General features: G+C 38.8%; 1 protein-coding gene, 1 long non-coding RNA gene and 2 pseudogenes across 6 annotated transcripts in view; 1 reads left to right on the top strand and 3 right to left on the bottom strand.

The window, feature by feature from the left end:
• Positions 1-3,511: 3,511 nt before the first annotated feature.
• LOC149117899 (uncharacterized) lies at positions 3,512-5,314 on the bottom strand (annotated as a pseudogene).
• Positions 5,315-5,787: 473 nt separating this feature from the next.
• LOC149117900 (uncharacterized) lies at positions 5,788-9,378 on the bottom strand. Its single transcript, XR_016206516.1, has 2 exons — positions 9,257-9,378; positions 5,788-6,038 (listed from the first exon to the last, which is right to left on the bottom strand). It is a non-coding gene; the product is annotated as an uncharacterized LOC149117900 (long non-coding RNA).
• Positions 9,379-9,649: 271 nt separating this feature from the next.
• LOC149117901 (uncharacterized) lies at positions 9,650-10,983 on the top strand (annotated as a pseudogene).
• A 6,351-nt stretch (positions 10,984-17,334) lies between these two features.
• LOC110054701 (Fanconi anemia group I protein-like) overlaps positions 17,335-24,711 on the bottom strand; it is a 69,094-nt gene continuing 61,717 nt past the window's right edge. For 4 of the 5 annotated variants that reach the window (XM_089287254.1, XM_089287248.1, XM_089287242.1 and 1 more), the window contains 8 exons: positions 23,405-23,504; positions 22,889-23,037; positions 22,136-22,180; positions 20,767-20,823; positions 19,915-20,073; positions 19,503-19,598; positions 18,562-18,702; positions 17,335-18,065 (listed from right to left, as the gene is read on the bottom strand). In XM_089287254.1, the coding sequence (XP_089143380.1) occupies positions 17,934-18,065; positions 18,562-18,702; positions 19,503-19,598; positions 19,915-20,073; positions 20,767-20,823; positions 22,136-22,180; positions 22,889-23,037; positions 23,405-23,504 (879 nt within the window). In that variant the 3' untranslated portion in view covers positions 17,335-17,933. The remainder of the gene's footprint in view (positions 18,066-18,561; positions 18,703-19,502; positions 19,599-19,914; positions 20,074-20,766; positions 20,824-22,135; positions 22,181-22,888; positions 23,038-23,404; positions 23,505-24,711) is intronic. The other variant, XM_089287258.1, reaches the window with a different exon arrangement.

Genomic DNA, 24,711 nt, shown 5'->3' on the forward strand with positions numbered 1-24,711 from the left:
TCACTAATTAAAGATAATTGCTGTTAATACAATTTTCCGAAGTGAAGTAAGAGTCAGGTATTCTGGTCGGTCGACAAGCTCGGCTTATGACGCTTTAGTCACTGCCCTTAGTATCAAGGCCTATTTACTAACCTACGACACGGCCAGGCTAGTAAACATGCCACACAGTCGGTGAATGAGATTCATTCATTCATTTGAATAACATCACTTCACTTGCGTTTGTTGTTTCCATATTTTGTTGTTCTTGCCATTTATCACTGAAAATTGTATTAACACAATTGTTTGCCTCAGGTCAAGTGGATATTTGTGAATGTAATTGTTAAAAAAAGTAATTAACTGGTGCCTTTCTTGCTTGTGAACGTTGCACCTGCAAGCGGCCGTTCTCATATACGTCTATCTAAAGGGCACCTGATCGCAGGTTATGCGTTCGTTGACTATAAATATAAACAAAAAACAAAAAGAAAAAAGAAACACCTAGGAGACGGTTTTTACTTAGACACATACTATAAACTGTTATTACCGGCTCAGTTGTAACTGCTTTATTTATGAGCAATAAGAAGATAAAGTAAAGCCATATATTCAATTTATAGATCAGGCCAAGGATCTATTAAGCATAAGCTTTGGTAGTCAGAGTACAACAATTAGGAAAGAATCTCTCCCAGCAGAGAACAAGAAAACTTGGGGGAAAAGAACAACATCAAATATAGCAGTCTCCCGAATGTCGTTTTGGGTAGGCTTGGATAAATTCTGCCGGTGGTAGCTTTAACAGAATGGGTGTTGTTTTGGTCCTGTAGACTTATGACTTATCAGTTGAGGTCCACCTTTGGCAAAACACTGCTGTGATATAATCAGCAGCATTACTTGCAAATTATGAGATCTTTTAATGCAGTGTAGTGTCGTAAGGAGAGAAAACTAATTTGGTTAATTTGTATTTTGCAAATTAGCATTCTTACCAAGCAAAAAAACTCGACAGAACAGCTACATGTATGTCAGCATAATAGCCATCCCGTGTAGCGGGATTACAAGCAGAGTAAGCAACTACACTGCTACGAGTGCCTCCGGCGAATATAGGTAAATGAGGCCAATTTATAAGCTGAATTTATTCAAAACCTACACTGAACTGAAACTATAACACCAGAATTAAGGTGTCAAATACGCAGAGCTTGTGAATGGTGTCCCGTATAAACAGCATGGACAGTTTGGTGTTACATCCTGGTGAAAGTTTGCAATGCAGTGAGAGCTATCAACTATGTTCTAAAAAGCAGAGATCTTTGGCCTGATATTTGTTCAGTTTTCTTGCATGATGTGTCAGTTACACATTAGATTAGCTTTATGAGACTATATCCATTTGATGTAGAGATCAGACATAGCATGCTGGTGTCTGGCTCATTTACCTACTTAAATTAAGTTACAGTCGAACCTCTCCACTAGGGCCACCTTAGCTTGGGGAGAGGCTCCTCATTCGTTGGTTAACTGGCTGTTGTCGAGAGGTTATTTGGCAGTTGGGACGAGTATTAGTGGCTGTTGCTGTTGTGGAGAGGTGGTCATTGTAGAGGGGTTAAAATAACAGTGAATGTACGTCTGCCGGGACCAAAAAAGTGGCCGTTGTAGAGAGGTGACCGTTAGTGGAGGTTCGACTGTAATTCTCTCTCGTAAATTTAAGTACAGTATAAATTTTGCCTCCTGCTTATATAGAATTAGGTTTTTCTGATTACCTTTACTCAATATTGATTGCACAAGCTGTTGCAGCAGTCTTTCACAAAGGACTACGTAGCAGTTTGCATGTTATAATACTAAATATTTAAAGGTTACTCAAAGTATCTTGTAGTGCATGCTGTTAAAAAAAAATGTTTATTAAAATAAAACCAGTGAGAGAGATAATCTACACTTTGGCTGTTTGTATTCATCTTTATCTATTTTTTCATCTTTAAATTGTTTTAAGATTTTTTTTTTTGGCTTATTGTTCGCTAAGGAGAGGCGACGTGTTTTTATTTACCGAGATCTCTTAACCCTTTTCAGACAGGGCGGAGAGGGTGGCTTTTAGGCACCAAGCAAATTTGAGTAGTGGTAACTTGACGACTTTTTCTAACATTTACCAGGAAAAGAAAAGCCCCTGATCCGAATGGAACAAGCTTTTTCTCATTATTAGTTAACAAATGAAAAAAAAAGTCCGTTCTATTGACATTTTTAACTGTGCAACGGTATAAAATTAAGTTTGCATTCCCGTACAAGCCCTGTAAATAGAGTGCACTCAAAACCAAGAAACACATTTGTGTTCTCTTACAGTGTGCTTGAGCAGCCCGAGATTCGATTGGCTGGTTCTTGAGAGAGTAAGGTACTGACTGATCGACTGATTTGACTTGTTTTGCTTTATCGATTTTACTTTTTGCCAGTATTTTTGCAGCAGAAGGCAAGGATGTGAGAGAACATTAACGCTATTTCGCCCGAAGGGTGGATCTCAGAGTGTCGGCGTTAATTTAGTTTCCAAAAACAGAATTCCAAGCTATGGTGGTCAACTTTGTGACTTCTTCTAACTGGTGATACAATCTCAGGTAGTGCAGAGAGCAATATACAGCTCTGGCACATAGTAGCCACACAGGTCGTAACACCTGCCTCTCACTCTCAGTATTGATTTTGGAAGTCAGCTTGAGCTTTTCCCAGAACGTTAATTCTGGGAAAACCCTACTATTAAATTATAATGATTAAAAGAAAGGTAACTTTTTTGTTGTTGTTGTTGTTGTTGTTGTTGTTGTATACACATACGTATTTTGATCGAGTTTACTTAGCTCTTAGGCACATGTTTACATAAATTGTTGACCGATTGATTGATCAACGAACAAAAAACCTTGATAAGACATAATCTTAAGATTATGTATATTTGATTAACAGACAAAAAACTTTGATAAGACATAAGCCCAGTTCATACGTCGCATTTCTGCCGTGTCGAATTCAATTCAATTAAGTGCGGCAGCAATGCGACTGTGGATTCATACGTCGCTCTTGTGTCGCACTTAATTCAGAATTCATACTGTCGGGTATGTCGGCCAGCGGAAAATGTTGTAAACGCAGAGTATTCAGTATGGCGCAGGGGCGGGGCAGAAGACTCCTGAAATTCGCGTATATGGATCATCCACCAAAAAGTGACGTCACATCCGGTTTAAACTGTGCCGCGCAGCTCGTTTCACAAAGCGAAAAAATGGCGTTTCGATTGGGGAAGATTTTCCTCTATTTGCAAACCATCAGGTTCGTGTCCTTTCATACTGAGGATAGAAGGATGTTGCAGGCACATTTCTTCGACTTTTTAAGCAAAACTTTCGGCAAAACAGTATAGTTTAGTATTGTTTTGAAGGAAAATAACGGAGAGCCTTCTATCATCGAATGGCGGATTTTACACATTTGCAAAACTGGTGTTGTTCCGACTTTTGGTTCTTATTGCTCATGATTCGGTTATAACACTAAGTGCAATAGCCTATAATGTTAACAACAACCTGGATGAAGTATTGCGGCAAGATTTCCGTATAACCCCATACATTTATTATGCATACAGTTCTTTGTTTAACTAAACAAAAGAGTAAACAATAGCGCTCCTTTGAGACTTATTTGATTTGAATAACTCTAAATTTTACCATTTTTTTTCTAAGTGTCGCATACTTTTAGACTATCTAAAATACGCAAAAATGGAACGATTTCTTGGAGACTTTTGGGCCGCATTTACCGTATTTTTAAACTGAACGTAGGCTTAAAACTGCTTAAAATAATAGCGATTTAGACCTGTTCGCTAGTTTAAAAAAGCTTAAAAATACTGCTTTAGGCCTAAGCAAAACCGGCTGCTTGCGGTTAGCGATAATCTGTTGAGCGGGTTAGCCAATATTATACTAATTTTGTAAATGTAAACAAAGCGAAATAAAAATTATAGCTTACCTGTCGCGTCTCTCGGCGTTTTTTTCCCCTTGATTTCCTTCCTCAAGTTTTGACCCATGCGATGAAGCTGTGTATTTTGTTTCTTTCCTCCATGAAGTGGCGATCAGATCACGAACAGTGCATACAGTGGTACGAGGAACAATTTACGCATCTTTGCGCACTTCGTACAAGTCGGCGATATGCTTGATAATGTTTCCAAAAGGATCATCTCCATAGTGCTTACGCCACATCCATTCCTGTAGGTAGCTTTCAAAGAGATCTTTGGATGTTCCTGTACGAGGCATACTTCGTTTGACTACCCACCATGTATTTTCAATGCGCTGGGTGTGCGCACCTGTGTCTGGGTCTACGAAGTTTAGACTGTGGTTAACTGTGAGATGACTATAGCCCTCGTCTTTTAGGCAATCGTAAGCTTTCCACATGTCGCTCATCACGCGTGTCCCCGGCAATATGTGGGCGCGTATTATGGGCAAGAGTGTGTCTTTATCCCTTTGCGCTACCGGAACAAGAAGCAGGCCTTGGTCTCGCGGCAGATGCCGCCAAAGACCCACTGTCCTTCGATGTAGCGACCGCGGTTGTACTTCGTTTTGCCAAACTTGGACTCGTCAATCTCCACAGTCTTACCTGGTCCGCCTATTTGCCCCGCATGATGATTCATGATTCTGTCGGCACAAACCTCTCGGCAATAGTTATACCTATCTATCACCGTTTCTGTTGACGTGGTTTCGTCATCTAGTGAGGTCTCGTGCACTGCTTGAGTAATTGTAAATTTGTGCGCCCAAGCGTACGTTAGGTCTAATATTTTTTCAATGGACAGCCTGCTTCCAGAAAACCATGAGTTCTGGCGCGTTGATGCCATGCCATTACATTTTTTTCTCGAACCCCGCCATTCGAACCCATCTCGCGATGAAGCTCGTCGTGTCCACGTCAATGTCTTGCTACAATTTTCCCGTGGACACATAACTGACGACGCGAGCAGGTTGTGTTCCTTGCACCACTGTATGCACTGATCGTGATCCGCCAAAATTTTACACAGTTTAAAAAAATTTAGAGGAGACATTCCTATAAAAACGGTTAACTGTAAATGACAAGAGAGTAGAGGCAACAGGGAGAAAGAAATAAATCATCCCCTTTATATTCACCAAGGAGCTAGTGATAAAAACATGCGATGCGTGTTTTCGTGCAGCGGGAAACATGCTTTAAACAGAGGAATAATTCAATTGTAATGTAAATTTTTGACAATGTGAACGAGTGAAGTAAAATAAAAATGATCTTTCGAGTGCAAATTCTCAACTGAATCTCGTAGTGTAGTGGTGTGGAAGAGAGACTGGTAAGCGAGAGGTATGCGAAAGGTAAGTGGTTCGAGACCTGCAGGGGTACAAGGTAATAAAAGGAAAAAAATGCGCAATGAGCCTGGATAATATGGAGAAGAGAAAGAGAGAAGAATGGAGCTAGGGGAAGAAGAGAATCAGCGAAAAGACAGCGCGCAATGAAATCCTCTTTTATTCATACAGTAAGTAGTAATTATCAATGTATATATTCAATACCCTCGGGAATTCCTATTGTCTTCAAAAACAATAGAGCGCATACATAATTAATAATTCTGCATGCATAATAAATGTATGGGGTTATACGGAAATCTCTCCAGATATTCTTATGGGTGATTCAGTAAAAAAGAGTTATTTTTATCTATTATAACTTGTTTTAATCTTTAAAATGATCTCAGAGACAAAAATGTTATTTTTATGGCTATTTATCATCTTAAAATGTGTTGTGAAGAAACTGCTTATTAGGAAAATATAAATAATCAACGAAAAAAATGAACAGAAAAAAAAAACAAACTATTCTTTCAGAGGAGCTCCTACATTTTATAATTTTTGTAAACCTTTTACAGAATGCAACTTTTGGATAGGTTGCACTTCACTGTAAAGGAAGAAATCACACCAGAGAGGCTTTGTATCTTTATTATGATTTGCATTATCAGTGAAAAGAATCACATTTGGACAGGTCCACTGGCACTCTTACATGTATGTTAAAGATGGGAAAAGCAGGTTCAGCATCATCTAAATCAAGGGATTGTATGCCAGTGTGGGGTGTATATGCCAGGAGGTAACCACCTAAGAAAATACAAACATAAATGACAGTCACTAAAATTAAACAACAACTGAGAACTTTTAGAGACCTCCATCAGTCACAAAAAGACCAAAAACCGGATCTTTCTCAGTTTAACAAATTGACGTCAGTTTTTCATGCATCTGTCTTGAACATTATTGATCATGAATTTGGTCATAACGTTGTCACAGTTGCTGTGGATCCATGGGGCGATAGCATACACTCAAACACTCATCTGGAAACACAGGAAAAACTGACATCAATTTGTTTTTTTTTAATAACAAATTCATTGCCAAATTGTATGCTCTTGCTCATTGACACATCTCTTAAATTATAAATTTATGTGCCTACAGGTCTGCTTATTGACGATGAAAATTAGCCAATGAGCGCACAACAATTTCTACAGTTATCGTAAAAAGTATAATTTTCGTTAGCAATGATTATTTTGTTAGTAAGGGTTTCAGAGGAAATGTCCAGTGTAAAAATGTTATCTCAACAGAAAAAGTAATTTAGTTTAACAAGAGGAATTCAGAAGAACACTGATTAAGAAGAGAAATAAAGTGCTTCTCTTGCTTGTATTTCTCTTGTGGGTATTTGCTCATTTACCACCTAAGAAAAACAAGATATAATGTATAATTTTTACCTCTGCTGCAAATTTTTCAAACCAGTTTGTTTTCACTTTCAGAGTGGTTCTTGAAAAGAATCACAAGCACACCACCCACCCCCTAAGTCCCTATTCCTACCCTACAACAGTACAGCCAGGATCCCATATCAACCCCCCAACATAACTTACCATAATACTCCCATATTACAATACCATCCTTTTTTTATTTTGTACAGACAGACCTAGATTCAAACATCAGATCTCTGACCTTTTGGTCCACTTCATCTCCACTAGACAATGAGAGCAATCATTGCAAATTTATTTATATTTGTTGGTCTAATTTATTATTGTTCTCAGATTCCCCCTTCTCCTTTGATGACATTAAATTGGTTTAAAAAAATAAACTGGTGTACACAAATTAAAGCAGAGGTAGAAATTGAGCCATAAAATTACTATAATTTTGGCATGAGGGTATTAAAATAACTATACTATTAATATCCATATGTTCTATTGTAAAGACAGTGTATTACTACTTAAATTGAACTTCAATGTCAGAGACAAAAACCTAAAAACACCTAAACACAGGTCAGTGAGGACATTGCCAGTTGTGCTTTTGCCAACAACCACTCTGCCTGAAAAATGTAGAAGATAATAACAAAAGCAATAGCAAAGCCAACCTCTGTCAATTCAATAACCACATCAAATTCCCCTTCAAAATTCTCTTCAACTCAACGCTTTAACGTGCTTCTCTCATTTAACTTTTACCCCTTAAGTCAGAATTTGTAGGTGTATCACATAGAATTCCACAAAAGATTAAAAATGCTGTTAACCTTTTGCAAATATCTGCATCAGTTTCAAAGATGTTTAAGTTTGAAAAATGTGTAAAATATGCAAATGAGGTTACTGATGATGTCATACACTCAACCCAATATTACATCAAGTGGGTAGGCTTATAGTTCTACTAGAAACACACCTACGGCTATTAAAATTTAAAGCAAAAATATCAATTTACAAAGAAGAGACAATTAACTCGGCAAAACCCACTGTGATTGAATGACTGAGGGAAACTCAAACAAAGAGGGATATTTGCACATTTGATTATTCAATATCAATAATTGAATAATCATGCAGGGTCAACTTCAGCCAAATGCATGGGGAATTAATGGCAAGAAATCACTTTAACATCAAACCAAGCTAGAACTTCAGCCCACCCACAATGGAGCAATCACAACTGACCTTTGTGAATTATTTGATATATGCATATGAGACCCATTTTTCCTTTTTTCTTTATGAGATGGAAGGTAGATGCCATTTAAACATTGATCAAATAATGAACAAAGGTCCTGTTGCTACAGAGCTACATTGTATCCCTACCAGATTAACAAAAGATGAGGTGTTGAAAACAGATCTTTGGAAGAACTAAAAAAAGCTGTGTAAACAACCACCAGCGGCCTGTGTTCTCACAGCACCTCTTGCTGAGTTAATTTGATAAAGAACATAACTTTAAAATCTCAAAATAGTTGAATTTAACTAATTATGAAGTCCTACAAGTATGAGAATTTCAGGTTGTATGATTGCACCCAAGTATGAAGTTTGATAGAGAAACAATGGTAAATCATACAATTCTATTTAACAATATTATTGGATTCCGAGCTCAAGATTCCCATCAGGTGATAATACGGTTGATGCAGCCTCAAACTATCACCTCAAAGAAGCCTTGACCTCATAGTCCAATTGTTGAATAGAAAGAGAGAAGATGTTCTCTATTTCATTATTAATAGATAATAATTTACAGGTTAAAGCTAATTACAACATAAAATTTGAATTCTGTCCAGCATTTATTTATGAACCACTCTACAGTACCCGGGAGGGGGGTACTACCAGAAAAAATTGGTGGGGGTGTGTGGCCTGCTTCCCAAAACCCTTGCTCTATTGATTACCAAAATCTACGATTTTCCCTACCCTCTTTATGACCAGATCAAAAATTTGACAACCTATTTACAACCGTTGTCGCTGGCACAGTTGCCCTAAACATAATTTTTGAAGGCTTCTTGTTTATGGTCTTATCAATAATGATGAAAAAGTAGCTTCTTCTAAACAACATTACCCAATTCAAGACTAGAGTACAAAACCCATACCCTATTTAAGACCAAAGTGGCCAAAGTCCATACTTTATTTATGACCAAAACGGCTGAAAAACCATACCCTTTGGGGCACACATACCTATATAGTGCATATAAGGGAGTAGCCCCCCCCCCCCCGGTCACAGCAGAAGTGGGTACCTGTCAAAAGCAGGTGTAAAGTTAAGAGGTAAGGATATACCATACCACTGGGAGCTAACCCTAAACAGGCCAACCCCCTCTTTTTGAACTGCCCAAAGAAGTTGATCCCCAGGCCAGTATTGCAATTCAGACAATACAGAGGAATGTGCAATTAACCATTGGATGACTGAAGGAAATTAGTTCTACTCATCTGGACTGCTTCACCCTTTGTTGATCTTTTGTGGGAAATCTAATATCCCTAAAACACGCATTTACAATGAACTCTAGCTCTCAATATAGATTATTTCTTACAGAGAAAAAAAGTATTCAACAAGAGATACGGAAATAGGATACTAACCTTGCGTATACGATTTTCCACCACACACTCGTGGATACAGAGCTTCAACTGTGTTCACTTTTAGAAAAAAACGGCTTCTGTTAAACGTGTTCCCATAGTGCACAGTGCAAACTATGGCCAGCAATACTGGAGAGATTTCCGTATAACCCCATACATTTATTATGCATGCAGAATTATTAATTATGTATGCGCTCTATTGTTTTTGAAGACAATAGGAATTCCCGAGGGTATTGAATATATACATTGATAATTACTACTTACTGTATGAATAAAAGAGGATTTCATTGCGCGCTGTCTTTTCGCTGATTCTCTTCTTCCCCTAGCTCCATTCTTCTCTCTTTCTCTTCTCCATATTATCCAGGCTCATTGCGCATTTTTTTCCTTTTATTACCTTGTACCCCTGCAGGTCTCGAACCACTTACCTTTCGCATACCTCTCGCTTACCAGTCTCTCTTCCACACCACTACACTACGAGATTCAGTTGAGAATTTGCACTCGAAAAATCATTTTTATTTTACTTCACTCGTTCACATTGTCAAAAATTTACATTACAATTGAATTATTCCTCTGTTTAAAGCATGTTTCCCGCTGCACGAAAACACGCATCGCATGTTTTTATCACTAGCTCCTTGGTGAATATAAAGGGGATGATTTATTTCTTTCTCCCTGTTGCCTCTACTCTCTTGTCATTTACAGTTAACCGTTTTTATAGGAATGTCTCCTCTAAATTTTTTTAAACTGTGTAAAATTTTGGCGGATCACGATCAGTGCATACAGTGGTGCAAGGAACACAACCTGCTCGCGTCGTCAGTTATGTGTCCACGGGAAAATTGTAGCAAGACATTGACGTGGACACGACGAGCTTCATCGCGAGATGGGTTCGAATGGCGGGGTTCGAGAAAAAAATGTAATGGCATGGCATCAACGCGCCAGAACTCATGGTTTTCTGGAAGCAGGCTGTCCATTGAAAAAATATTAGACCTAACGTACGCTTGGGCGCACAAATTTACAATTACTCAAGCAGTGCACGAGACCTCACTAGATGACGAAACCACGTCAACAGAAACGGTGATAGATAGGTATAACTATTGCCGAGAGGTTTGTGCCGACAGAATCATGAATCATCATGCGGGGCAAATAGGCGGACCAGGTAAGACTGTGGAGATTGACGAGTCCAAGTTTGGCAAAACGAAGTACAACCGCGGTCGCTACATCGAAGGACAGTGGGTCTTTGGCGGCATCTGCCGCGAGACCAAGGCCTGCTTCTTGTTCCGGTAGCGCAAAGGGATAAAGACACACTCTTGCCCATAATACGCGCCCACATATTGCCGGGGACACGCGTGATGAGCGACATGTGGAAAGCTTACGATTGCCTAAAAGACGAGGGCTATAGTCATCTCACAGTTAACCACAGTCTAAACTTCGTAGACCCAGACACAGGTGCGCACACCCAGCGCATTGAAAATACATGGTGGGTAGTCAAACGAAGTATGCCTCGTACAGGAACATCCAAAGATCTCTTTGAAAGCTACCTACAGGAATGGATGTGGCGTAAGCACTATGGAGATGATCCTTTTGGAAACATTATCAAGCATATCGCCGACTTGTACGAAGTGCGCAAAGATGCGTAAATTGTTCCTCGTACCACTGTATGCACTGTTCGTGATCTGATCGCCACTTCATGGAGGAAAGAAACAAAATACACAGCTTCATCGCATGGGTCAAAACTTGAGGAAGGAAATCAAGGGGAAAAAAACGCCGAGAGACGCGACAGGTAAGCTATAATTTTTATTTCGCTTTGTTTACATTTACAAAATTAGTATAATATTGGCTAACCCGCTCAACAGATTATCGCTAACCGCAAGCAGCCGGTTTTGCTTAGGCCTAAAGCAGTATTTTTAAGCTTTTTTAAACTAGTGAACAGGTCTAAATCGCTATTATTTTAAGCAGTTTTAAGCCTACGTTCAGTTTAAAAATACGGTAAATGCGGCCCAAAAGTCTCCAAGAAATCGTTCCATTTTTGCGTATTTTAGATAGTCTAAAAGTATGCGACACTTAGAAAAAAAATGGTAAAATTTAGAGTTATTCAAATCAAATAAGTCTCAAAGGAGCGCTATTGTTTACTCTTTTGTTTAGTTAAACAAAGAACTGTATGCATAATAAATGTATGGGGTTATACGGAAATCTTGCCGAATATCTTCTTGTTTATTTTTAAGGGGTTCACGGCCTGCCTATGTTAAAGGAAGCGTTTACCAATTAAGGAATTGCCAAGGGAAAAGTTAAGATAACTTGTTCAAGGTTCTCAACCAATCGTAACAGAATTTATAACACCAGTTTGAGTCACAAGCAAGAACATGAATTTGCGCTAGTGTCGATCGGCAAGAAAGTTCCGCCGCGTTGTGTGTGTGGGTCTATTCCTGCAGTGCGATACGATTACCACCTCTACATTAGTCTCGAGTGTTTGTCAAGGGTAAATTTGAAAAAATGGGCTTCCGTTAAATAGGTTCTCCCACGTCTAGAAAACTGTCATTGCGCTTTTCTCTTAGTTTAATGCCTACCTAAGAGAATAGGATATTTGAATTGAGTGCTACCTACCTAGAATTCATTATTTCCACGCAAACGATGACTCCTGTGGAATTCAGCGAAGAAGAAACGACATTTCGTAAAAACACACGCCTTCAGAAAAGCGTGTTTTTGAATAAATAATCGTTCTGTTCCTCAAACAAACGATATGACGAGGAAGACGACAAAATATTGTTTATCATGGCCAAATAAAACGTTAGAAATATCCCGCCGATTACGAAATATTGCCATTTTACTTACTGGGAGAACGATTATGTCGCATTCAAATTTGATTTTGCCGCTCAGCCCGCTTTTTCACCGGATGTGACGTCACTTTTTGGTGGATGATCCAAACACGAAAAAAGTGCCAGGCGTCACAGAGTGTTCTCCCCCGTCCCTGGTAGGGCGGACGAAAATACTGAGCGACGAAGGACTTTAATTTTGCTAAAAATTGTCCGCTAATGTAACGAGAAGGCTGACAACGGAGCAGTATGTGTTGCAATATATTCAGGTTGCATTGGGTCGAGAATGGCCAAGTTTCTTTTTCTTTGGCGGGAAAACATTTACGCATGCTCAATACATTAACATAATGTCTGCATTAGATTCGACACGGCAGAAATTCGACGTCTGAATCGGTGTCGCATTTCTGTCGGATAATGCGACAAGACCAGTTGAACGTGCGGCAGAAATGCGACAGCCGATTCAGACGTCGAATTTCTGTCGAATTTAATTCGTTGAATTGAATTCGACACGGCAGAAATGCGACGTATGAACCGGGCCTTACTTCAACGTATTATTGAATTTAAAATGAATAAAAATGGACACAAACCACAGTAAAATTCAAAGCTGTCTTGACAAACCGTATTTACAAGCTATTTTTGGACTTTGAATGAAACATACATAATGTTAAATGTCTTATCAAGGTTTTTTGTCGGTCAGTGAACGGTAAAACTGTCACATACTTAAAGTGCACCTAACCCCAAAAATTTTTTTTCGCTAGAACGAATCTACTTATTATTTGAAATAGTTCTGCGAAAAAATTTTTGGATTCCGTTAAATCCTCGATTTTCTGTGCCACGACGAAATCTCGAAAATAGCTCCAAAACACCGCCATTTTGTTTCACGACCGAGTTTGAGGAGAATGGGTCCAGCGGCTCTTGTGACGTCTACCCAGGAAGGTTGGATATCTCATTTCCTCTCATTTCCTTCAGGATGGTGCAATACACATTCGAAAAGTGCGCAGAAACGCCTTCCAGAGGTGCTATCGGCTCTTGCAGCAATATTCCAGATTTAAAGAAAGGTATACTGTACAATTTACTGACGATGATCGGTTAATGGTGCAATAAAGACGTAAACGATGGTTGATTTTGTCGAACCGAAATAAGAGAACTTAATCTGTGAGAACCATTGAAGAACTCTCACTGGAATTTGTTCCGCAGACTTTCGAACGCTATTTTCATAAATTTTCTGCTTAAAGCTAACCAGCAATTTGTAGAAATACCACCGACAACCTATATCTTCCAATCCCGCAGTATTTATAACATAACCGGCAAAGCTGTGTGATCCGGTCATGATCAAGAAGCGTTATACTGATATGTAAATAGATCGCAAGTGTACGCCGCTAGCCAACACTTATTTCTCTTTCGATTTAGATGAAAGTCGAAGATTAATCCTCTAGAATTACATGATAACAAAATTGTTAGACTCACAGAGTTTTTCGAAGGTTTGGAAATCAGCAGTGTGACAAAGATTCTGTGCAATAGCGTCGAAAATATGACCGCGTAACGTTATCTGCGGACCGCTTAGGGAACACATCCTTTTCGCTTATCCGACGAATTTCACTGCAAACTTTGAGAACAATTTACATTGGTTATTTGGAGTTACGACTTAAAACGTGTGACAATGTGAAATCGGTAATTGTATGAAATGTTTCCTTCCGCCTTGCTTCCCGCAGCTTCAAAAATACAGGTCCAAACAATACGATTTTCAATCGATCGAAGCCAATGTTTTGGAGGTCATCAAGTCTCGAAAACTGCAACACGTACGTCGCTCTTATAAACATGAAGCATTCAACTGAAAGTAAAACACAAACTGGATTTAACAGAACCTTGACAAAATACATTCTCGGTAAGGACAAATGTAAACGGGCTATAAACACGCGTGGGAATCTTATGTTTAGTTGACGAAATTACCATCCAAAGCAGTCCTTGAGTTTTCTTTCCTGCTGTTCGTTTGCCTGCTCCTCCACTTCGTATCTAGCTTTCCATTCCTAATATACAAGCAGCTCGTCCGCAAAGACGTCTTCCCCGTCGTCGCTTGAAATATTGTAAATTGCTCTCAAAGCTCTAAGCAGTGAGTTCAGAGTTGTCGAACGTGCTCGATCAAAGTTTATTTCGGAGCCTTCCGAATCGAAACTTAACTCTGACTCCAGTGACGAAAAAGAAATGATTCTGAGACAAAACTTGGACGTTTTAGTCCCAAAATACATCGGAACGATTAGTTTTGCATTCTATTTTCTCGAGCAAATACAGAGAGTTGACTGAGGCGCTATTGTGTTTGGTTCCTGGGTGGACGTCATCAGGTACCGCCGCCCCAGACTCCCTAAAACGCGGTCGTGAAACACTTAATCGCGACTTTGAAAGGGCATAGAAAATCGAGGATTCAACCAAATTCAAACATTTCTTCGCCCAAATGCTTCAAATAAAGTCTAGATTTGTTTTAGCGAAAAAAAAATTTTAGGGTTAGGTGCACTTTAATACGTTGAATTGAATTCGACACGGCAGAAATGCGACGTATGAACTGGGCCTGACCGACAAAAAACCTTGATAAGACATTTAACATTATGTATGTTTCATTCAAAGTCCAAAAATAGCTTGTAAATACGGTTTGTCAAGACAGCTTTGAATTTTACTGTGGTTTGTGTCCATTTTTATTCATTTTAAATTCAATAATACGTTGAAGTAAGGCCCGGTTCATACGTCGCATTTCTGCCGTGTCGAATTCAATTCAACGAATTAAATTCGACAGAAATTCGACGTCTGAATCGGCTGTCGCATTTCTGCCGCACGTTCAACTGGTCTTGTCGCATTATCCGACAGAAATGCGACACCGATTCAGACGTCGAATTTCTGCCGTGTCGAATCTAATGCAGACATTATGTTAATGTATTGAGCATGCGTAAATGTTTTCCCGCCAAAGAAAAAGAAACTTGGCCATTCTCGACCCAATGCAACCTGAACATATTACAACACATACTGCTCCGTTGTCAGCCTTCTTCTCGTTACATTAGCGGACAATTTTTAACAAAATTAAAGTCCTTCGTCGCTCAGTATTTTCGTCCGCCATACTGAATACTCTGCGTTTACAACATTTTCCGCTGGCCGACATACCCGACAGTATGAATTCTGAATTAAGTGCGACGTATAAATCCACGGTCGCATTTCTGCCGCACTTAATTGAATTGAATTCGACACGGCAGAAATGCGACGTATGAACTAGGCCTAACAAATGTGACAGTTTTACCGTTCACGTTAATGTTTGTAACTTGATACATACCCGCAAAGATATGCAACATGATAACCTTGTTTTCTCGAAAGCACATGGAAGACGTGCGTGATTTTTTCACTGCTGGAGATAAATGGAAGAGGAACAATTTCGTTTTATTCAAAACACAAATTTTCATTTCACCTGTAACAAAAACTTATTCATTTTTCAAATAGCCATGGAATAGCACGTTCTTATTCTGTTGCCACCATTGGTGTTAACAATATACCACTTTACGTTAACACACGATGATATTGATTTATGCAAGTAAAAAGCGTTTCAATGGGAAGCATAACAATGCTACTTGATTGAGATTAATGCCAGAAATAAACTACAAATACGTTTCCACTCTTTATTTGAACCATGGGAAGCACATCATTGTAGTTTGAAAACAGATGACATTTCTTGAACCGAGCTAGGGGTAATTCAAAATGCAATCACAGTAGCGTTCATTGCACCACAAAGGAGGAAGTGACACGACCCGAAATGCAACTGTTGCCTGGTCAAAATGGGAGTGTGATATCACACGACATATAAAAACCGTTTTGCTCTGGAGACGAGAACGGAGTGTTTCACGCTTATGTATGATAGAATGCATACGTCGTACAGGTTGGGTTCTACCGCAAGGAAAAGCACGTTCGTGTGTGATCCCATATGAAATGTACTTTCTATCTAATATATAGTCTATACAATACCCTAACTAATCTGCGCATGCGTTTAAAGAAAATTGCTTTTGTTTTAAAGAGAATAGTACCACAAGCAGAGCAATGCATTTTCGAAAAAGCATGTACAGCTTTGTGATGTTATTAAAGTTACGTAGGTGTAACACATATTACGTAGCGCGCACAAGTACCTACCGCACCCCAACCCCTTGCCAAAAGGCTAATTAATTAATTGAAATTGTCAAAATTACTAAAACAAAAAGTTTACACCTTATTGCATTAGTGTGCTGTTGCTTTAATGGACGCCACCACCCTAAACAATCTCAATGGAGCACTCTGTAGTAAAAATTGTCAAGGAACATTTTGCTGTATAAATTGCGTTTGGTTACGTGAAATGATGTTTCTATGGCAACCGTGTTGGTGAAAGGCCCCTCCAAATGTGGTGTATTTTCGGCTTAAATTTCAGTTCTAGTTGAAATTTGCATTTTGTGACATTTTTATTCCAAATTACTTACATTTTTCACATCCTCAAAATTTTCCTAAATTTTGAGTCAATTAAAAGGTGCATTTGGAGACTTATTTAAAAAACATTTTAAATCCAAGATGGCAAGGCAAGTAAATTGGGTGCAATTTAATCAGCTGGCTGCCAAAGTAATCGCAGTCGCTGTACATAAGGGTTGTCTTCTCCTCTTTTACCTACGGCAGAGGCAAAAGAGAAGACGAAGATACCCCAAGAGATATTGGGTAAGATTTTTTTTTAAAACCGTTTTCAATTGGGTGTAACCAAACCCCAGTGAAGGAAATGCGTGAAAATGATTACGAGTCGTCATTTTTTATAAATACTTCTGGATTACTTCTGAACGATTTGACAGTTTCCTTTCTCTTGTGCGCCCGTTGCTATCAAAAAAATCGTTGTATCGTGAACCCATTAGTCCTGGTGAAAGTCTTGCTGTCATTCTACGTTTCTTGGCTACCGATGATTCCCTACAGGCTATTTCATTTGGACACCGCCTTGGTCACACAGCTGTGAGTAGAATACCAGAAGCGTGCAACGCATTGTGGGTAAATACCAAACCCACACACCCACGGCAATTTCAAACAAAATGGCATCCACATGGCAGAGGTGTCTCGTTAAAAAATCCAAAAATCGTTACGTCAACGCAGACGGCCCCGAAAAAGTTGAAATCAGCTCAACTTTTGCTAAAACCCTCATGATCGCTAGGTGCACGTATGTGTGTATAACGTACGCAAATCCCAAGGAAAAAAAAACTTGCCAGTGGAAATTGGACAACGTAAAGTCAACGCACACAATTGTACGCTTAAATTTTATTCTTATGCACATTTAGTTTTAACGTGCCTTAAAATGATTGGGCAAATCCTTCCATCTGTTATCTAATAATTCTCACTTTGTCTGTTCATATAATCCGAATTATAACTTCAGGCCACAATGCCTCCCTAATATAAATGTTTACGAAAGAAGTGAAGCACTTCAGATTGAGGCTGTGAAATAACGAAATATTAGAACTTTTAGTTATTGTAAAACAGCGAACTGAGCAGACTTGATCTCCTCTCTCGGTTCTGTGAAGTTCTGTCATTCAGTTTTTACCCAACGGTGATGAGTAACCTCTGTCTTGTAGGGCAAGGTGACAGAATTCTTCCTTGGAGCAGAATTGGAGCAGATGTCCCAAATTAAGGACGATTGTGCTACAATAACAAAACTGCATTAACAAGTTTTCGACTAAGGTTTCCATGAAAGGAAGTCGTTAGGTAGCATATAGGAAATCCTATCGCTGAGTCAGACAAGCATGCTTGACACTGAGAAGTGACCACGACCCAGGCACCCCTTAGTCTGCGAGAGTGGACTACTTTTTTGGCCATAAAAGGTCTGCTCTCACAAGCTAGGTATGTCTCTACTTGTTTCCATGTGATAGTAGTTGGTTGGAAGCTTTCTGCTTTAGACTAAGCTTGCCTGCATTCTTGTTCGTGGTCATTATTTTCTCCTTTTTCTTTGGAGGTTCTTGGTTTTCTTCTTCAGATTTATTCTGGGAAGTAGAAATTGGAAGACGATATAATTGATTTTCCAGACTAAAGCTAGATGTGCGTCCGTTCCACTGTGAATCCTGTAAAATCTCTCGATCATTGTAACGATTTCAGCCAAGTTTGGTTGGCACCCTACTACTATATGATTGGAGGTCTCGTTAAAATATTAATTTATTATTATTATTATTATTTTATTTTTATTATTAAATATATGTTTAATTTAGGAACTAAATTAAAACGCATTGCATGTTCAGGCAAATGGCCACTGTAATAATTATTGCAATTGGCTAGTCCCGCTACAAAAATTAGTATCCTTTACACAAGTACCATTGAAAACTGTCAGAGTAGAGTTATGATGGAACTGTCTAATAAACAAGTAACAAGACCAGAGTGTGGTCGGTCAAAACCTAGATGAGTCGATCATTGTAATTATTACTTCAGCAAAAGAAATGAGTACTGTAACAATTGAGTAGTATACATATACACGTCATTATTTACCTCATCTTGTTGGTCATCATTTTCATCATCATGCTCCTCCTCTTCATCACTTGACTCCTGTCTCAGAGCGGCCTCCAGTGTAGCACCATTGATACGGAAGTCTCTTGCAGTACTGCGCTTAAAGTGCTCCATCAGATTAATCTAAGACGACAAAATAACATATTTTGTGTCACCAGTATACACGGTGCTCTGGAGAAAACCTTGAAAATTATTCAATGAGGGGAACTTCCCACCCCGTATCTCAGGACACTTCCTATAACATTAACACTCTTCAGAGCTACTTGTAAAATACTCACAATCTGAAAGTCTCCTGATAATATTGATAGGATGTCAAGAAAGCACGGAGAATAACGCAAGTGGTCACCAAAGTTACATGTAAATTGCACTGATATCTTAAAAGTCCGGTACACAATATTTTAAGACGTATTTGCCAACCTCTATGGAGAATATGAGTCATGAAATCAAGCTCTGGAAGATGTTTATACCCCTTATCACTTGCGCAGATGGCACACTGGACAGTTTGGGTTTACTCCAGGTCGAGACAGCGGAACAAAGATTGTGCATGTTTCCTGATAAGCCATTCTAAACAAGACTACAGTGAACTCCCCAAAATGAAAAGCCTCAGGGACCACATATAAGTACTCACATGCAGACATCTTAGATACCACAACAAAGGGTACCCCCATGTGTACACCGTAAGTGCTACACCCAAGTGTTTCCACACGTCAACACTTCAAGGCCACATCCAAGTGTTCCCAAAAGTGAATACCTCAAGGACCAAATCAGGTTTTCCCAACATCTGAACACCAGCCATCCCAAACAAAACTGCAGTAAAATTATACAAACCTGCATTTCCATAATTTAAAGCCTTGGTGTCAACACAAGATCAAAACGACACCTTCAAATGACCAAGACCATAATATCTGTCAGGTCGTTCTCACCTTGGACTTTTTAGAGAGCTGTATGAGGTAACGCTCATACTGTTCAATTGCATATATCAAGTTTGGTACTGACTTCACCTCCTTCATTACTTTTGCCTGATGAGAAAACAACATTTTTATTCATGAAGGAAGAAATATTTCAGCACAACCTTCCGATTAAATATGAACCACAAAATAATGTCACGTATGACTACACTAACGGGCAGTTACTCTCTGAAAGACTACTTTACAACAGCCAATCTTTTTGTCATCACTTTTTTACGCTAATCTAAAGAAATCTACAATACCCTCCTCTTCAAAGGAATTAGTGCTATTGTTCAGTGGTAATGATCCTTACAAGTTCTGCTATAGTCAGGTGGTGTGATACAAAAGTGCGGCCAAACAGCCTAGTGCAAGGAGCACTTCTAATTACCTTTCCTGGCAGGTTCTGCCCTTTGGGCACCTTTTTCTTATCTTTCGCTTTATTTTTGGCAGTGGTGTTCTGCTCCAGAAGAGTCTGGCTTTGAGTGGCCTGGATATAAGTCAGCAGTGCATATACTTGCTGTGACAAGTGAGTACCCGTCATTTTAACCTGTAGAGTATATAAAAATTTACAATACAGGGCTTAGCGCCATAACTTGTTAGTATCTAGTCAGTCCAAAAGCCGGTAAATCCGCAGCAAGTATCTCATTCTATTTGCCTAATCAACAGTGACACAATTAGTCAAAATTTTCCAGGAGCGAACAGTCAGCATGGTGTAGCTAAGTTCACTATCACTCACAGGAAACAAGAACGAGTGGTCCAATTGTTTCAGTTGACAGTATTAAGGGTAACACAGCCAGAAACCTGCACTTTTAGCTATTTCTAGGCCAAAACGAAAAGTAATTTTTGGCTTTCAGTGGCAACACAAGAGATTGTGTTCTAGCATGCAATACAAAACAGTGAGGGAACAAATCAGTTTTATGGACAGAAGCATAGTAATTTTATAAACTAAACCATACATTTTAGGTTTCCAAAGACTTTCAGTGGCATCCTTATGATAATGCCTCTTAAAACTTCACCAGAGAGAAGTGAAGCCACAGACTTGTACACCCTTCAATAGCGTTAACATTGTGCATTCTAGAATCAGTTGCGTTACTTCTTCTTCACATCCTAAGTCTTATCTAAATATGAGTACAGAACCAGGGACCAGAGAAACTGCTCAGTTCCCAAGGTACTGTGTACCTTGTATGCCTTTTGCCAAACTATGTTTAATAAATTAACTCTCTAAATTCTGTATACTAACCAACTTTTCAAACTTTGCTGGCAAGTAACCAAGTCTCTGACTGTACAAGGACAAGTACTATTGTAAATAAAAAAGAGCCAAAAAGTTAGGCAACAGTTGATTGGCTGCTCAAGTGTCACACTCAGCTGGTTAGTCCGTCGTGCGCGACCCAAAGGAAAACCGCGAGAAAAAAATGGCCGCGCTAAATCCTGGGATCGAGGAGCGCGCTCGCCATCAGGATTTCGCGCGGCCATTTTTTTCTCGCAGTTTTCGTTCGCTTTACGCACGACGGACTAAGCGAATGAGGTACTACTCGTAGTCTAGGTTAGAGTACTTAAGTACCTAAACCTATAACTACTTAACATGATTGCAATACTAGACCATCACAGGTAGCTACTCCCAGAACACCTTTTTAAGTAGGCTTTGCGTCCACATTTGCTGTGTTCGAGAAAGTCAGTCTGGAACTCTGGATTTGGAATACAGTCTATACAGTTATTCTTTAACATGATGTGGCTTGCCAGATATTGCCTGGTTTACCACTCAAAATTGCACAACTAAGAAAAATTGCATTGTAGGTACACATAAAACTTTCTCGTGTCCATAAGATAAGATAAGGTACTTCATTTAACGCGGAGTTTACGCTTAGCTAATCAGCTAGTATACAGGTAATCCACAGCCCTAGTATTAACTAAAATGTACAATAATTGATCGGATAACACTATAAACGCAGAGAACTAAAAATTTAGTGAATTAAATTACAATAAATTTCCATATCAGTCAAACTTGAGCGATCAAATTTTGTTGTTCACTTCACTAGTGCCTACTTCAGTCCTAACATCATTTGATAGCTCGTTCCATTCTTTGGCGGCAAAATATCTCCATGATTTGAGACCATATTTAAACTAGTCGTGTTAATTTTTGGCAAAGAAAGGATATAGTCATGTCAAAGATGATACTTGGATGATCGTAAGGTGATAAGATCTCTGACTGCGGATGAAGCTTTGTCTGATATACAATTGTTTATTGTCAATGGCATGTCTTGGGTTCTTCAAGTTTCCATGGATGGGAGTCTGATTCACAAGGTCATTTTCAGACCGGAGATAAACATTGTTTTCATTAAGTACTTAATGACTGGCTCCAAGGGAAACAGTGAGGTTTGTTTCCTTGATATGCTGGAGGTTTCAAGGTGCACGACCTGTGCGAGTCGAAAGTTCAAGTTGTTGTTCCCTGGAGAGTTAGTGCGTTTTGATCCATGACACGTGGCATATTCTTCTCCAATCAGAAAATGTATTTGAGTTAGGAGATACAACATTTATAAAAAACAATCCAAACGACATTCTGCTTAATCGAAAAGCGAAATGAGTGTTAATAAGTAATATTTTCCACTTACATGTTTTGCGAGAGAACCAAGAGTAACATACATTTTAGTCAGCACCTGGAAAGAAAAAAAATTATCAAGAACTGTTGTGCTATCAAGAAATGAAACACTGACATGCAATGATGAGAAAGATTGTATCTCACTACCGATAATATTAATCATCCAAAGGTTGAAATGCAACTGTCTTGCTACCTTTCATTCTTACTTGGTTTTTTGCCCATTGAATTGAGTTTTAATTGCTTACCGTTTAATTCAGTACACTACAGTTTGTTGTTTTATTCCTTTGCCTGTAATATTTCCCTCATGACCACAAGCACCTCAGTTTCTGATTGACTTATAAATATATCTCATGACTATTGAAAGAGTGTAGCACAGTTACCTGTCCCAAGGATTTTAAGCTTAATCTATTTAACACTTTTTTTGTTTGATGCCGACTTTGAAAAAACCTCCAATTTTATAAAGAGTAAGTCACATTGCTTTTGCCAACCAGAAATTTACAGTTTTTGTAAGCCAATATATCTTTCCAAAATCACACACTTCAACATTTACTACATTTCAGAAGGTCATAAATGTTTGAGGTCAGGTTGTATCCACCATGATGCCTTCTGAAAACAAAGTCATATGACAAAGAGGCATATATAATAAATGACGTCAGCAACAATCGCCCTTTTGGAGTTGGTCATATCAGGGTTGGACTTTACCCATGGAACCTCGAAAAACAAGCAAAACGATTGAGTAAAATTCGAGGTGCCACTTTTTAGTCACCTTCAGGGTTGCTTCTGTACAAGGACCATCAGGAAGAGCAGACTGGGACAGTTCATGAAGAGCAGCTACAACAGTGCAAAGGCGATGACACAAGGCTTGCTCTAACAAACCACGAGGGCAACTATCAGGGGAATCTGGAACCTTCTCTTCTGCAAAACAAAAAGTTTTGAATGGCATCTGCTTTCTGTTGAAAGTCATCTTTTGTATTTTATAATTGTAACTACTCCTGTAAGAGATGCAAAGTCCATTTTCAAGTTGTTTGTTGCATACACCTACAATAAACACACATGCTAGAAAACTAGGGAGAATATAAATTGAATATGTACGACATTTCCTTTGCTGATTGCTTGATGCTTTTTCCTTTTCATCTCTATGATTGAGACAAACTTTGCGTGGTCTTTTGTGCATATTTTTGGTATTGACTAATTTACCATTAGTTTTAGTAGCAGGCCTTGCTGTTTAAAGGATAAATAATGCCATCCGCAGGTTGGATCACGGTTCATGTAACATGCTCACCTGCCATTCCTGTCACTAATAATGTTATGTCTCCTTTGACCTTAACAAGTGCCCAGTCCATTTCATCCACAATCTTCTCAATCTGGCTTACCAAGAGGATCTATAATTTCAAAGCACATTATTATTACCAATTCAAAGGCAGAATGAGAAGTGAAGAAAACAAATAAATCATATCTCACACAATTGATAAACGACAGGGTGTAACATACATGCACATATACAAGTGAGCTCTTAAAGTGCCTATGAAGTAAAAAATAATTGCTGCTTATTTGAAAGGCTTTTCGAAGTGAAGAAGAATGATGTTTCCCTTTTTGGAATATCTTTTTTCATTCTAGAGATATTTCCGTTTTTGGATTATGCAAATGAGGAAAGTGATGACGTCATAGGTGGTTCCACTTGAACAGCAAAACACTGAATCAAGAATATCTCTAGAAATATTGGAGCAGTGTTCTTCAAACTTGGCACCACAAATGTGCATTACAAAAGAAACAGAATGACACCTTCTGTGATGTTGCCATGGCAACACTTTTGGCTCCAGTCTCTTTCTGTGAAAAACCAAATATGCCAATTTGCAACCCTTCGAAAAGGGACAGAGGCTCTTGCTCGGAACACACATGATTCCCATATTGTCTAAACTCTCCCCATTAGATTGTTGGGAGTGGATGATACTTGTTTAAGATAAAATCTGGTAATGTTAGTTTTAATTAAAACAGAACCAGTGGCATAACTGTTGTCATGGCGACGGCACAACGGGTGTCATTTTGTTTCTTTTGTGATGTACATTTCTGGTGCTAAGTTTAACGAACACTGCTTTAATATTTCTAGAGATATTCTTGATTGAGTGTTGAACTGTTTTGGTGGAACCACCTATGACGTCATCACTTATAATACAAAAACGTGAATATCTCTAAAACGAAGAAAGATATTCCAAAAAGTAAAATGCCATTCTTCTTTACCTTGAAAAGCCTTTCAAATCAGCAGCAATTATTTTTTACTTCATAGGCACTTTAAAGCATGTATGAAATCACACGCCATCTATGAAAAGTATAATTGTTGTTAGTATATTCTCAGCTCCGACTATTGCATTTCTAGCTCTCTGATTGGCTCAAAAACTCCGACTATGAGCCATTAGTCGGAGTTTTACCTTATATGGAAAACAGTGCGCCAAGTTTAAAAATTTTCCGCTCTGTAAAATTGTTGAAATAAAAATCGGCGGCAAAAACCCGATTAAGAATATACTAAAACAATTATTCCATTCGACCTTGTTGGATATGAAGTGATCATAACCAACTCGCGCTACGCGCTCG

This window comes from Orbicella faveolata, unplaced genomic scaffold, assembly GCF_042242905.1.
Source record: "Orbicella faveolata isolate gen_17 unplaced genomic scaffold, um_ofav_v1 contig_1, whole genome shotgun sequence".
NCBI classification, from domain to species: domain Eukaryota; kingdom Metazoa; phylum Cnidaria; class Anthozoa; order Scleractinia; family Merulinidae; genus Orbicella; species Orbicella faveolata.